We start from the raw sequence: 16,906 nt of genomic DNA, 5'->3' as shown, positions 1-16,906 counted from the left end.
GTCTCCGTGGAACGAACCTTTACTTACTTTAACCTATATTACATATGAACGGGTCCACTGCCCGATTGTGTGTGGTAAACGATTCGGAGTATTTATAGGATTTTAATTTAACTAGATTTTCACACATCAATAATATAAATGATTTATGATGCACGTATATTTAAAATAGATATTAGGTAACTTTCAACATGTTCAATCATTTGACCCATTCTTTTTAACTGAAGTTTTTAATTTAAATATGAGATTAAACAATGCCAAATAAACTCATTCATAAGTAAATCTAGATCACCTGATTCGAATGCTGATGGTAATGGGAAAGCTATAAAGGAAAGTAGTAAAGGAGGCGAAAAAAGTAATTATCTTTGTGAAAAACTTTCTTTGCTTGAAACATAGTGTTAATTATAATCAACAATTCTTCTTTTGATGGGGTCTTTAATTACCCAAATTAGGACTTTATTTCCGTTCAGGTCACGCCTGCTGGAGCCTATAAATGTACAACAGTGACCGCAAAGCCACCCAGTATGGATTACAACCTGACAATTAATTTTAATGAACAGGCATATAGTTTATGCAACCAAGTGAGCTATGGGACATTGTGGCATGTGATAACCCTGAAGTAGAGGTGATGATATTTGGCGGGTTTGGTGAAGAGTGAGAATGGGCAGGGTCAATAATCTCAATCTTCAATCCTATATAATTACAAAATATGTTACCAAATCACTTTGCATGAATTTCAACCTCTTTGATTTAATCTTTTTAGTAGATATAGATAACCCAGCAGGCTGAATCTGACACATGAATTTGAACTATATAACATGATTTTTATATTGGATATTCTCTACATGAAAAACATACAATGGCCTTTTTACTTGGAAACTTAAGTTTATCCGACTTATTTTCTAATATGAGCTATTCATCTTTTTATTTTGCTGTCTTACTTTGCTCATGATCTATGATCATTGTGTGGCAAGTGTAACAGCAGTTAAAGAACCTTTTCATATTGTCCAAATGCTACCAAAGTTGGTTGCAAATATGCTGAAATCTTCCAAAGTTTCCTCAAAAGTTCAACCTTTCCTATATGGAATAGGATGAGCAATTCTAGATATTAGCAGCAACTAATAGAAAGAAAAATTGTTCCATTTGATTTGCCAATAGAATTTATTTTTAATTTGAGGATCAACTAACTGTGTTGATTAGTGATTTTATATTTAGGTTAGAGAAGGAAGGACCGTGAGCAATATTTTCAAGGGCGAGTCCATTGAATCCAACATTTCATACGTCTTTTGTATGGTTCAGGGTTATTACTGTTAGCCTACTTGAAAAGTTTTATCTTTAACATTCTTAGAATTTTTTCGTAATCACAAGATGATAGCTTTGGATGATCCTGATGGTTATTTTATGAAACTGATGACATGCTCCCGCAACCATATAATAAGTATCAATTTCTGAAAGCATGTCACTTCATTTTCAGATTCAATCCATGTAGATTGAACATGTCTATCAAACAGGCTGAATCAAACACTTTAACTAAGAGAGGGAATAGGTTAGATTGGTCAAACGAGGTAGATCAACTAACACATTTAAGCAAATTTTTATAAGATTTAGACTATAGTTGTAATAACTTGGTGTTAGTGATCATATTTAGCACACTCATTATATATAAAATAGTAATAGTAATATATTGAAAATATTTGTTAACAGGTCAACCATTTTAGCTAACGCTTGAGTTTCACCTCTATTCAATTTGCCCAATTGTGACATGCTGCCCTACCAGAACCGGCCCATTTCACTACCATATCCAGTTCTAAGGTCTTCTCACATGTGTCAAACGCTACCCTATATTTTCCGAAACTGTACCATGTCCATGCTTTTTAACTAAATTGTTCAATGTGCACTAACTTGAGATCTAATATTCGATGAATCTATATCTATAAATGGCCTAAAAGCTGATCATAAAAGTGTTATTAAAATATTTGTATATGTTTTTGAAAAGTATATATAAGTTTTTAGAGTAAATGAAACCAGGTGCTACTATGATCGGAGATGAAAGACACTATTATTTTTATATTATTTTTTTGTCCATATATTGGTTGTGTTCATAGAAATTAAATATTTTATATGTTTAGATAATTGGGATATCAGTCTCTTCAGTTGACCCTAAATATGCCTACATCCAAGGAGTTGATTATGAGGTGAGTGCCTAAACTTTGGAAATTTTGTGATCTTGAGCTTGATTTAAGGTTACACGTTTGTAAGTGAGAAGGTCATGGGTGTCTTACTTTCAAAGCACTTATTATTTTGCAAAGTCAAAGAGCCCTGACTCAAGGTCCGTCACCTTTTTCCTTCAATGTTGAGGTGGGAAAATGGGTGAATTTGTGGGGTTGGGTAACAGACTTGGGACAAAATATGTAATTAAACTTATCGTTGTTCCTATTTTTATCAGTCAATTAGTTGTATATAATATTTATTTTAACTCATTCTTTTATAACAAGATAGGCATAACCACCAGGCCAGCATCCAAATGCGTATAATAGCATATTGGCAATCTTTCCTTGATAAAACTGGACGCACAGTAGAGAAGATTCTACATTTTGAACTACATCATGAGAAATCCAACGTTGACACAATCGTATGCTTTGAAGTTTGTTGAAGTCTGTCCAAATGACCTTAAAAAAAATCAACTTCAATTAATGAAAAAACATAGCTAGATGGTCAGTGTTTCCACACACTAGCCAATATAAAGCTCTTCCATGAATCCCCACAACTAATAAAGTTCTTCTGTTTTTTGTGATCTTGATTCATAGATTACAATGAGTCAGCTTTTCAGGTTTTTTGTTATTATCAACTTCTTTTGCTTTTGTTACAAACAGTTGTGTTATTTGCATTTTAAAAATTCGATAATCTCCTCATGATCTGCTTTTAAGTTCGAGTTTGATACCTCCCACCTACTAATTCAAGGCTAAGAGCCTAAGATCAGACCAAAGTGTTTAGGAAATGCAAAGTATGAAATGGACATCCAGAGAAGCTAGCAAAGGTTATCGGCAGAGAAGGAGCTTACAACGGAGCTGCTGTTATTTTAAAGAATAAAGCAACTGGAGAAATGATTGCTGAAGGTATGTTTTGTTTGAAGAGAAATAAAATTTGAAAGCTTATCAATGTTCTGGTTGTAGAGGCCTAGCTCATTTTTGCTTAAATGAACTTGCTCATGGTGTTTGATCCTCTATTTGCTGGCTTTTGACTACTTCCTTTGATTGGTAAATGTAGAAAGTCAGGAAGAGAATTGGGCGTTGCATGAAGGTTTTTATAGAGTGATTAATGTGTAGTACAATTTGTAGGGAAAAAATTGGAAATTGGTTACTTATCTCTGTATCTTAATTGATTGTGTATGACTTTTTTTTTAGAACAGCAAAGGCCGGATCATGGATATCCGAATCACGGGTGATGATCTTTGTTTCTCTTGGTAGACTATATTGTAATTATAATTCTATTTATCGGCAACTAGTGACTTCTAAGTCTGCACTCATATTAATATACTTATTATTGTTGTTTTAAATATAATTTTAACATCATATATTAAATAATAAATAATACGTTTTTTATTATTATTTTACAGAGGTTGTTAAATTATTATTCGTATTAAATATTATAAATATGTCAATTTTTATGACCATATTATATAATGATACTTAAGTTTATATTATGTCAATAACTGATATGTGTATAAATGTTATCTTTATACTAATAAATAGAAAGGAATTGTTTTGTAGATGTATTTTAGAAATTTTTTAATGTGGTAAGTTCAAACCTATTTTTAATAAGGTTTTTCTTTTATTCATAGTGTCATATATTTTGTAAGATAGTTAAAAAAACATAACTCTCTAAATGTTTTAAAATAATCATAATTTTTTAATGAAAATAAAATAAGCATTTCGTATATAACTGCTATTTATTTTTTGTTAACGCTATAGTTATTATATTATATTAGTTAATTTACTATGTTAATATCAAACTATAATATATTAATGACTAAAATAAAAGTTATATATATCCTTTTAACATATTTATAATGTTAAAAGTTTAATTAAAATATACGAATTTGAATCGGGGTAAATTAGCTGATTAGATATTTAAAACAACAAGTCAAACAACATAATGGTAACAAAATTACGTAATAATACCTCTACTTAAATATAAGAGTCGTATATTCGTGCAATGCGACGATGATGATGCATGAGGTGGTGGTGGTGGCGGTGGTATGGACGGGTGATGATGGTGGAACCAGTAATGGTGGTAAATGTAAAAATAATTGATGTTAGAAGAAAATAGTGTGATTAATTAAAAAAAATTTAAAAATAAAAATTAGTGCTATTTTTGATAGTTTTGAGTTATAATTTGAGATTCGATATACTTTCCAGCATTCACAAACACCAGTACACCACCACCCACACTTTTACACTGCATTCTTGAATTTTTTTTAAGGGGTTAAAGAAAAAAAAAGATAGGGAAAAAACTCACTTTTTTATTCTTTGAGTTTTTTTTAACAAGAAAAGAAATGAAATTATAAGAAAACTTAGAGGTTTTTTGCTTCAAAGTTTTCCAGCCATATATGGCTGGACTTGGAAGGAAAAACTTACATCTAAGTATAAAACTACCAATCTACCCTTGAATTTTCGTTCCTTAAATCCAGGAAAAGCAGTCCGAATTCATCGCGTTTTGCCATCGTGTCCACTACTCACTACTCATCGGTAACTGGATCTATGTATATTGTATGAATAGTAGGAAAAAGAAGAATAATGAAAAGAGGGATTTAAATTTTTTGTATTGCAATATGATGGATGGTAAAGAGAGGCGGTGATACTTTCCAAGAAAGAAAATAGATACAATATTTTCCTTTGGCATATTATGAGGCTATGCTCTCTGCCACATCTTTATTTAATTGGTCCCTTTTGATTATTATCCATTGTATATTATGTTTTGGATAGCACTCGAATACTGAGTATGATTTTTAATAAAGATATAATTGTAAATTTGGTATTTTTTTTTTTCCTATCTATTCATTATAACTCAAGAATGCCTTTTATAGATAATTTTTTTTTTTTCCTCTTTTTTATCAATTCTTATCTTTTCTTTTCTTACGATTTAAACTCAAGAATATAGTGTTATTGTTTATCGTCTAAATTAGTCCCCCGCCTAGCTCAAATCCCACCTGACTGACCTTCCTACCTTCACCGACGGTGCTATTAGTCACCACCGCCGCCATCATCATCTTTCTGTGACGGTTGCTACTGGTCACCACCAAGGGTGCCGCCATCATCATCTTTCTGCGTAAGCCCTCTCCTTATATTTAGGAAATTTACTTATATTTCCATTTAATTAGGGTTTGATTGCTTGTTTAATCCTCCTAACTCCCCCCCCCCCCCCCCCCCCCCCCCAAATTAATGTACTTTTTTACATTTCAATGATGAATTCAATTCAATTGGTTATCTCTGTTATAATCATCATCATAAAATCTGAAATTTTTTTGATGATCTTGTTAGTTTCAGTTTATTATTATTTTATATTTATATACAGTAGTTCTTATGCATTAAAAACTTGCACCTAAGGCATATATGTAATTATGTCTTTAAAATGGGATATATATGAAATTTTCTATAGATTAATTTATGTTCATTATCCATACTGTCTAGTGGAAATCGTTCCGCAGAGTAGCGTGGGTTCGGTCATCCCCTATAATGCCCAGGGATTGGTTAGGAAATGGCCCCTATGAAAAAACAAACAAAAAAAAATCTCTACTTTTTACCTGCTAGTATGTGCATTGGCCTAATATGCTGATCAAATGTACAAGTATCCAGAGTATACGCTTCGAGACTAAAGTGATAGCTAACTTAAACATCTTTCCCCCTTTTTTTTTGTTGCAGAAATGTTCTTCTTGAAGCATTTTCTTGGTGGCTAAAGACTGAATTTGTGGTACGAGTTCTGGACGCCCCTGCTTCTATTTCAGGTGTGAATTGAACCTTGCCTTAGTTTCTACCGACATTGTACAACCACCTGACTGAACCTTTTATCTTATTTGAAAAGTTTCGCTAAATCAACATTTGGGTAAAATGATGGACGTATTCGGCTACACTGCCTCCAGACAATTATCACAGATGTAATTTGCCGTACTCTTTTTTCATGGTTCTGAATACTTGTTAGCAATCATGTTTCATGGGAAATCCAACGTAACCCTTAACTCTCTTTTAATCAGCCAACAATATATCATAGCCATGATCCTTTCCGTGGTAGAGTATTTACTCGAACTTTACTTTTTCCCTGGTTTAAAGGGATATTGGTGGACAAGCAATTTAGGACTTCTCATGGTCGTTGTTGGGGAAGTTGTAAGGAAACTTGCTATTATAACTGCTGGACGGGCTTTTACACATCTTATTCAGAGATATCACGAGGAACATCATAAATTGGTAACTCATTGAGTTTATAGTATTGTTCGTCATCCAGGGTACACTGGTTTCTTGATTTGGTCGGTTGGTACTCAAGTAATGTTGTGTAACCCGTTAGCAACCATTGCATTTGCGCTAGTTGTTTGGAACTTTTTCCATAGAAGAATACCATACGAGGAGTACTTTTTGAGACAGTTTTTTGGGGATTATGAAGAGTTTGCTAAACGGGTTCCTTCTGGCATTCCATTCGTGCAGTGATGATAGAACTAACACATTACCAGCTGTAAGTTCAAAGTTCAAACCTTTTTACAGTAGGTTGAAGTTTTGATATGCTCGCATGGTCGTTTTTGATGCCTAAAATGTTTTTGTTGTAAATTATTATATGAGTTATGGAATTACTTGATAGAACCTGATCTACAAAATTGATTTCGATACCTATTTTGAGATACTTTGCTATGGTAGTCTGGTACACTCGTTTAGATTATGTTTTATGATTTACACATTTAGCATAATTAATTGCCATGTATGTTTTTTTCCCTTGAAACTTTCAAGGAATGAAAAGAGTCCTACTCGAAAACCATGAATTGAGTTTTAGTGTCAAAACCTCAAGATACTTGTTAGCTTTGATAACAGTACTATAATATTGGTGTTTTGTGGAAGTTATTAGTCTATTACAATGTCGATACTTTCTAGTTTGTTGAGATTGTTAATCAAGATGGTGTTGGTGGCTCCGATGATGATATTGCAATGTTGATACTTGTTTTGAGAATTGAGATTGTTGATTTGCTATTGAGGATGATTCACAGTTTTACACTATAATGAAATCAAAGATGATGACAGTACTTTAAAATCAACCACCACCTCTTGGATATAAAAATCTCTCAAGCAGAATAAAATATAGGCTCGGGGTACTTAAAGCAGAACACACGAAATAACCTAAGTTGCCTATAAAAATTCTAAAATGACAACCTTCTTTTCTAACTTTTAAAAAGACATACCAAGAAACATCACTAATCTTTTTGAAACCTCAAGGGGGCATGAAGAGGGATTTCAACCAGGTGCCTAGCGAGCTAACGCAAACGTTCTGTCGTGAAGTTCACTTGCTACATCATCATATTGCTCAAGAATTCTAGAGAAAGCACAAGAAGGATATCACATGTCCCCTTTTATGGTGTACTAAAATTTTGAGATGTATTTGACTAATATTTGTTAGAATTATCACTTCCTGTACCATCATATGTGGCTCTTTTGAATTTTTCAGAACATTTAACACTTGACAAACCAATTGATTCAATATGTTTAAAGTGAAGTGTTTTTTTTTCTTTTTTCTTGAACAGATTTAAAGTTTAACTTGCCTTTTAACTTAGGAAAATGTTAACTACAACCTTAAGGGTGTAGTTAATGTGAGTAAAGAAATTGTAACTTCCATATCATACTTCCAAGTTCCAATATAGAGTTGATTATACAAGTGATACATAGGATGTCTAAAACCGAAAAAAGAGTAGAGTTACAAGAATAATTTTGGATCAACTGTAAATTAAGTTCTTTAATGAAAGGCATGTATTCGAATAAATTACACATGTATATGCATACTAGATACAAAGAATTGGGGCATAATTCACTGATGATCACCAAACTATAATTGGTAAAAGAGCAAATGCTATCCTTCATAAAACTTAACTTTATTTATATAATAAATAAAAAAATCGGTTAATACATTGGTTGAATTTGGGCTTTGTTAATTTGGATTGACAGGTCCGTAAGGAATGACCTTACAAATAAATAAATAAAAGAATATATATATACAGAGTTGCTCCTTTTGTTTATCATTAACCGGTCGAACGAAGATTAATCGAATTTATTTAGTGTTTTCGAATTTGCCTGCCGTCCGTCAAGTAAGAAACCCTCCTTCCTCTCTCTATATTTTTCATCTTTATATATCTACTTTTCGATTTATATATATGCCGATAACCGCAGCATTACTACCCGCGGCCCAAAGCAAGAGGAAAAAGTCGTCGAAGGCTGATGATCAGGAGCTTATTCCTCCACTAAATGATATTGATGATAATATAATCGAATATGAGATCTTACCAAGACTTCTAGCCAAATCCGTAGGTCGTTTCAAGTCCGTTTCCAAACACTGGAATTCGTTTCTATCGTCACATATGTTTGGAAAGATGCACCACCTCCGTCACATTAACAACAAAACATATAAGCTTTTGATACTTGACAAGCCCCTTGTAGATTTATGCCTCAAACCCCTCAACAACGGTTCCGTCACCGTCGGTTTTAATCGGCTCGAAGAATCCGATCCTAGATTTGATTCGCTTTTAGGAAGTTTGGATGGGTTGGTATGTGTAGCCTCCACCGAAACCGTCAATAGTCTAGCTTTATGGAACCCGTTCACCGGTGCCTACTACAAGTTGCCCCCTAACCCAAGCTTTACTCGTCCCTTTAATTCTTATAAAGCTTTCCGTTATCGTGGTCGAGATGTCATTGGTTTTTATTCCGACTCTTCCAATGACTATAAGCTACTATATATGATTCCTTTGGATCAAGAGGCTTATATCTATTCCCAAAGACTGAATTCATGGAGAAAGATTGAATTCCTGATCCACCGCTACTCGTTCTTGCGTCGCTACTGGTGGTCGCGGGCAACCTTCTGTGACCACAGTCTTTACTTTTCTGTAAAGAAATTAGGACCATCTAAACATCAATACATTATCTGTTTTGATGTGAACACGGAAGAATTCAGGGTAATACAATTTCCACCTCTTCCAAATGATGCAAGATGTACGTATCATCCAAATTTCGTGGTTATCGATGGATGCATTCACTTGTGTGCAGCTTATGACGTAAGTTTCAAGGGACCCTATAATCAGGGAAGTGTGTGGAAGTTGAATGGTGATGGCGCGACGTGGGCGGAGGTGGCATCTTTCCAAGGCACTCAAAAGAATGTTTCCTACAACCCAATTGAGTACGCCACATGTGTGACTAGGAATGCCCGGGATACTTGGCTTGCGATTTCGGATGGTGGTCGTACCAAATCCATTTTTGAAGTTGGTCCTAACTCTGACCCTTTTGAAATAATGAGTATGGAGGAATTCACATTAGCACGACAGGTGTTGCCGATGTGGACATATAGCCGAATCATATATGATGAGACCCTTGTGTCCCCCTATCCTCCCCCTCCGTAAGTTCGTTTCATAAGTTTATGTTTACAACCTTAGCATGTCATGTTATTGTATATATATATGATAATTAAGATGTTTTAGGTATGGTGACATGGTTGGGCATAGCAATGATGTTGAGGCTACTGTTGTGGCCTGCAAGCTGTAAATGTCCATTTATTTAGTTTTAATGTACCGACTGCTAGTTATATTGAACCAACAATTCCTAGTCGTACCATCATATGTTTTATTTCTATACAATGGAAGAACCGATGTTAGTGGACATTGCATCAGAAAATCATCAACTTTAATGAACGGATTATATAGAGAATGGTACTTTTGTTGAAATATACCTAATAATATACCTCTCTGAGAATTGAGATATTGCTCATTGTTGATGTAGTAATCTTTGATCAATAATGTGAAAAGGTGCAATTAAATCTAACATAAGTCTATTCAGATATTTGAATCAGGGTTCCGGATGCAATTGGTGGCCCTGCCGCCCTGGGTTAGCAGCACGTGAAGTTGTTGATGACTAGGAGATGACTCTTATTGAAGTTGTTGATTGAGTGAAAGCCGAAGGTGGTTTGGGAAGAAATTTCACCCCGTATTGGAAAATTTCATGGAAACAGTACATATGATGATATGTTTAGTTACATTTGATAATAAGTATGGTTAATTGTTATGTTTTTCTAAAATGGTGTGATTATTAACAAAATGTTATTGTTAATAAGGTTTATTAAAATTAATAGTGTTACTAATTGACTATCATTCTAAATGCATTGACTATCATTCTAAATGCATTGTATCGTTCTTAATGTAACAACATGTGAATTCAAGTCAATTATGTTTTCCATTTCTATTCATTGTATCATCATCAATGAAAATAATTGACTGCATAAACATATATTATCAGTAAATTACATACAGTTTTAATAATCATAATTGGATTTTGTCCGAAATCACATATGCTTAATACACTCCGTATCTGCTAAACCATTTCCATGACTCGTCAATTGCACTATATAACTAAAACTACCAAATGGTACTGCTATAAAATATTACAAAATCAAATTTCAATCATAAATGAAACATTACAATGTTACATCATGGAGCATCTTTGTTTTAAGGAACCATTTTTTGTATCATTGAATCGACTTATGCAGAGAAAATTGATTCACATAGCTTTATAACTTCAATCAAAATTCCAATTGTTATGTACTACTTTGCTTCTTTGTATAACATTACAAGTACTAAATTCTATATAACCAGAAAATTGAAGAATCTATGTAAATATTGCTGAGCTTTGCTGCCTTGTTTCATTGCACCGCAGACAAATATAAGTTTGAAACTTTGGTATACAAGCACGTCACATCTGAAGCTTATGAGATGTAAGTTGAAAAGGCTCTACTTCTAACCTTTACATTTAGGTTGAACAAGGTTCAGTCTTCACTGCCAGCTTTAAGATATCACGACTCTAGGTGGTCAAAATTTACTGCAGACAGTTTCGAAAGAACCGGATGCCCTGAGACAAGTAATCAAGTGATTATTATATTAGACATAAATGGCATACTTAAACATATAGACAATGAGATCGAATGAAAAAACAAGAGCATCAAACGACATGGCCGGTGGTTAGAGGTGGCAATATAGACGGGTTGGGTAACAACTTCATGGTTTTTTTCATAAAATGATTTAGGGATTTATGTATTACCCATTTGATCAATAATAACCCAAACCAAAATCAAGCAGTTAACACCAATGGGTCAAAACTGATGCAAACCTTCAACAAAACAAATGAAAAAAATACATTTAGGAAAATGAAAGATGGTTTTCTTTTATACCTGCAATGCAAACATGATGTCTGCTTCATCTACCTGCAGAGTTACTCTCCTTAACTTATCATCTCGAGATTGTTTAAGTTTGAGGATTCCCTAGAGAATGACATCATTTAATCAGGATTTCATTTATAAAAAGGGTTTGTTTGAAAGATAAAAGTTCAATTGATAAGTGCAGTGGTTACCTGATCACCAAGCACTCTACACATGCATGAAAGTTCCATTATCCCGACGGGTGGTATCTTAGTAGATTTGCAAACATCAATATAGAATTTGTTTAACTGTATCAATAGCAAGTTTTGATTAGATAAATGGGCAAGTGAAGAACTGAATATAGATTGCACTGTCCTCTTTTTATGTTACCTCTCCAATCGTTGTATCCTTCTTTCCTTACGGAAAAGCTTCACAGCAGAACAAAGTATTATCTACACCATAAGAGAGGCTAGAAATTTAGTTACTTAAACAAATAGGCTATAATAGATTTCACAAAAAATAAGGCATCAATAAAAAGCTAGTCAAAGATACTCGTGAGAAATTTCCTGGTAAGACAGATTACTCGTTTACTTGTCAAAAGGTCATCATGGGTTGTCTCAAAGAAATGAAAAAAAGAAGTGAAAATGAGCTAAAGAGAAGCAGGCAACAGGCTATAAGTTTCCAAATAGTTTAAGAACTTACATTATTGTGACAATAATACGGAGTAATATTGTTCTGTAATCATTAAAAGTTGAGTTTCATAAAATTAATGCTAGTTAACTTCAACAGAAAAAAATAATATTAATAAAATTTGCAACTAGGCACAGTTCGCTTCTACTTTGCCAAAAAAACAACCTACTACAACCCGACTCATTATAACCAATTACCTAACCCACCCATAAGACTTTTTAAGGTAGAACAGCAGTACCTGTTGATGTTGGGGAAGAGACTGTACAGTGTCAACTATTGGTGATTTGTAAGCCCTTGACAAAGCCATGGCCATATGATCAACTCTGACCTTCAGCATCAAGTAAATACAGGCAATTACATAATGACTAACTTAAACAAAGCAAATTCACATATAGACCTAATTTAATGACTAAATACCATTGATGTCAGATTTGAAGTGCAGGTAGATTCTCGAAGTTCAGATTCAAGCATTTCGATTGCACCCCTGTACATCATACAAAATTGAAAGATAAATCTCTACATCCTTCCAACATTTCCTTGGCAGATTTACAACATTTTGAGCTGTTTTTGACTTCACAAAGCATTGCAAACCATACAAGACTTGGTAAAATGTAAAACAATTGAAAAGGAATCAAAAGCATGGCCAACCTGCAGATACCAAGAGCTTTCCTCATATCTCCAGATGCGGCAGCTACTTTCTGCAGACATAAAAAGCAGGTATTTTTAATTAACTGGAAGACATGTCAACTGGCAAAAATAAGGGGATATTAAACTGATGTACTTACCCGTGCACAGAGTTCCAATGCTTGTGGCTGGAAGACAGTATAAGAGAGTGACTGATAAAAGAAAACATGCAGCATATAAAACTTATGCAGAAAAAAAAGAGTAACACTAAACAAAAGACACATATTTTGCAGATATCATCTCATGGATGCTAAAAGAAAAGAGCAAAGAATACTTACCATTAGCCGTTGTTTGAGAATAATGATTATCTGATCCATGGAATAGGCTCGAAAAGTCACAACCATAGGCTTACCTAGCGTACAGAAGACATTAACCATACGTTAGTATAATGCCCAAAAAAGCACCATATCACTAAATATTGCTTCAGCAAGTTGAAACAAACCAAAAGAAGAGTTTATATGCTAAATGAAATGGAGAGAAATAACTCACAATTTAAAGACTGTAGTTTTGGAAGAAAACGGTCTGCTAAGTCGATTGCATTAGCGATACCTGTAAAAAACAATGCAGTATGAGAAACTTTTCAAATTCGGAACAATTTAAGTTCAAGAATGCTCTGTCAAGCTATACCTATCAATATAAGTTTTGAAAAGGGCAATGTAGTTAGCATGAATAGATCATGAAGCACCACTCGGTCCTTGGTGATCAAGTAATCAAGCTCATCAGCAATCACCAACCTGTCAATATCTCAAATATCATTACCTTCTCTATGATCTACTAGCTAAGATTATATATACTGAACATAAGACCCATTTCGAAACATGTATCACTAATCTCAGCACAAAGCGGATAAAAAGCAAATAGATTTTCTATTTGATCACTAATCATGTTTGCATACAAAGGTTAAAATAAGTCGAGTAAGAAATTTACATCATTTTAGTGTCGGCTGACTGCTGCTTTTGAGAATACAGTTGCTGAAGTTGTCGTAAGGGCGTCGAACGAGCAGTGACTTTCTTATTTGGTTGACTCTTTTCATGTATCTGCAAAAGACGTAGAATATTGAGCATTATGTTGGTGAAAAATTCATCAATATCAAATGTAATGATAAATTAGTACCTTGTTGAAAATTTCTGAAGTGCTTGTGAGAGATGTACAGTTTAAGTTCAAAATATCCGGCAGATCACCCCCTGTCTGCAAATTTATCAATCAACATTCCATTAATTCTAACTGCACAAAATCATTTAATATAAAACAGTTGCAGCAATGATCATTATATATATATATATATAGGGGTGAGATATTTTGAGACCACCTCTTATAAATTAACTTACTTACACATGTGTAAGTTAACTTACACATAATTTTTCTGTGGGCCCGTCGCTGGTCTTAGTGTTTTTACAAAAAAATCTTGTATATCGTAGTAGATGATGATGGTGGTGTGTAAGTTACGAAAATCAATGGTCCTTTTTTGGACTTTTTTTAGTTGGTCTCAATTTCCCTTATATATATATATATATATATATAAACTTATATCACAGTGAACAAAGAGGGGAAAGGAAAATGAGACCTCTTTAGCCCAAACAGTAAGAGATCCTTTCACATTATCCATAGAAAGCGATTTCCCAGTGCCTGGACACCCACAAATATACAAACTCCCAGACTTGTCTTCCTCAACACATTTTCTACAAAACTCCACTATCCTTCTCTGCTCATCCTCACGGCACACTATCGTCGTTGGAGCCGTCGATACGTGCAACGCCTCTTTCACCGCACTCAATTGCTCCATATCTACAAAAAAATATATACATATATAAATATATATAATATATAATAAAATCATCACTCAATTATACAAAAGAGAATTGTCTACACTATATATCTATACTTCTATATCTATACTTATATTCCTCTAATTCATTCAAAATCATTAATCTCAAAAACCGTTTATCGATAAATTATAAAAATTGTATGAGTGTTCTTAAAATTTCATGCTATTTCATTAGAGATGTCATTTGATATACTTTCGACAAATTTTTAAATCTGATGGCGGAACCGTACGGCTAAAGTATTTGGCTATCACCTCCTATGACTTATCACCTCCCATGACCTATCACCCCACCATCTCACCGCCACAACGCGCGGGTACTTTGTCTCGTATTAGTATAAAATAGCAACATAGTTTCAGTTCTAAATACACATAAGTTAATGAACCCTAGCCGCAAAATATCTTGATGGACCCTAGCCGATAGATACAATCGAGTATATATAGATACACACTTTGAAATATATATATATATACCTGTTGGATTCCATATAGGTTTATCCATAAAACTATCCAGCAACTTCTTTTTAGGTGATTTCATCAAATTATTCTCACTCACCTGCTAAATCATTACACAAACTTAATACAATTACTCAATAAAATTATATTATAATTATAGATACAATATATCTTCTTACATGTGATAGGGTTTTATGTGGACTATCGTTGACCGATCGACGTGGCGATTTACGTTTCAACGGAGATAAATTGATAGAAACTAGGCCATCGATTGAAGAAGCAGAAGCTGAATTGGATCTCAGTCGACGTTTCTGAGGAGTGACGTCACCGCTGCCGGTGACGATGGAGATCGGAGAGGATCTATTTCCGGCGATTGACGGCATCCTTGATTATTGGAAAATAAATAATAATTAATTAATTAATTAAATGCGGGGAAATTGATTGGGGAGATTTGATTTTGAGGATGGAAATGGCGGAGATATAGGAGGGAGGGATGAAATGTTTTCGCGGGAACGACATGTGTGGAAATGGAGGTAACTGAAAATATTCCCGCCATTGTTTTTCCATTTTTTTGGGGATTTTTTGGTGGGAAAGAGAGAGGGGTAGGATGAGGGTATAATGAAAGTATAGGGATCATTATTGAAATACTAATGCTAAATATTTTTTAATTAACGTTAAAATTCAAAAATACTCTCATTAAAGTGATTAAACCACATAAATCTAAGTTAAAAATTTATTTGTTTTCTATTGATAATTTGAACAAAGCTAACCATATTTTATATAAGGAAATGATAGATCCTTCTAACCAAATAGCTTAATAATTTTCTTAAAACATTAAAAAAAATGACATGTGGTATTTTCTAATTCTCTTTTCTAATCTTGTCCCCTGATTTTCCAGATGTCATCATTTCATAGTGGATAATTAGGCTATATGGTTAGGAGTAGGGATAGGCAAAAAAACCGTTGACCCGCGCCCGACCCGGAACCGGCCCAAAGCCCTAACGGGCCGGGTCACGGGTCAAGCTTTTGGTGTTTTCGCGGGTCACGGGTTGGACGGGTCGGGTCGGGTGAAGGCAAAAACCGAAAAAGTGTGAAGAAAAGCCGTGACCCGCCCGAACCCGACCCGTGTCTTCACAGGCCGGGTCACGGTTCACGTTTTCATGCTCTCGCGGGTCGCGGGTGGGGCCGGGTTTTCACGGGTCGGGCCGGGTTTCGACCCGTGCTCATTCCTAGTTAGGAGTATTAATAATTTCTCTTTGAGGTTTTGTTTTGTAAAAAAACTTTCCTTTGTACATTTCAATCTTTTAAGTTTATATAATTAATAATCTTTTTATCTAAAAAATGTATTGATCCAATATTGATATGTGCTACCTACTTGCAATGCCCAATATAGATCCAAAAACTTTATACACAAAGTTCCAATGATTTTTTGTTTAGCGCTTACTATATTTGACTTTGCCCATAAAAACATAGCTTGAAAAAATTATTACATTAGAAACACGTCGGAAACAATTTTAAAAAACAATGATATTTTTCGATCTTTCTTTGATATGGTGACACTAAAACTACTCCAGAAATATTCGACATGGTCTAAATCTCAGTTAAAACACTTAAAAGCCATACGATTATACTAGAGGTGCACGAAAAAACCGGTTAACCGAACCGATTCGAAAGTTAACCTATAACCGTAATCGGTTACTAACCGATACGTTACTAATCGATTATAGGTTAGAAAAAACCGCAGGTTACTAATCGATTTGCATTTCCAAAAACAATAACCGGTTATTAAATCGGTTAGGGGATAATCGGTTTATTTTCTACCTTATAACCGATTAA

The 16,906-nt window shown here is 34.0% G+C and overlaps 1 protein-coding gene and 2 pseudogenes across 2 annotated transcripts; 2 read left to right on the top strand and 1 right to left on the bottom strand.

The window, feature by feature from the left end:
* The first annotated feature begins 5,132 nt into the window (after positions 1-5,132).
* On the top strand, positions 5,133-7,741 carry LOC122608040 (annotated as a pseudogene).
* A 517-nt stretch (positions 7,742-8,258) lies between these two features.
* LOC122608226 (F-box protein CPR1-like) lies at positions 8,259-10,406 on the top strand. Of its 2 annotated transcripts, none has more exons than XM_043781313.1 (3): positions 8,259-8,332; positions 8,415-9,630; positions 10,068-10,406. In XM_043781313.1, exons 2-3 carry the CDS (start codon positions 8,603-8,605, stop codon positions 10,144-10,146), a joined length of 1,107 nt encoding a protein of 368 aa, XP_043637248.1. In that variant the 5' UTR covers positions 8,259-8,332; positions 8,415-8,602; the 3' UTR covers positions 10,147-10,406. The 2 variants fall into 2 exon arrangements, with proteins under 2 accessions (XP_043637248.1, XP_043637249.1); XM_043781314.1 differs by lacking the exon at positions 10,068-10,406 and adding an exon at positions 9,713-10,025.
* A 359-nt stretch (positions 10,407-10,765) lies between these two features.
* Positions 10,766-15,479, bottom strand: LOC122608211 (annotated as a pseudogene).
* Positions 15,480-16,906: the final 1,427 nt, after the last annotated feature.

The sequence above is a fragment of the Erigeron canadensis genome, chromosome 7 (genome assembly GCF_010389155.1).
Source record: "Erigeron canadensis isolate Cc75 chromosome 7, C_canadensis_v1, whole genome shotgun sequence".
Classification (NCBI taxonomy): domain Eukaryota; kingdom Viridiplantae; phylum Streptophyta; class Magnoliopsida; order Asterales; family Asteraceae; genus Erigeron; species Erigeron canadensis.
This window is presented reverse-complemented; position numbering and strand designations above follow the sequence as displayed.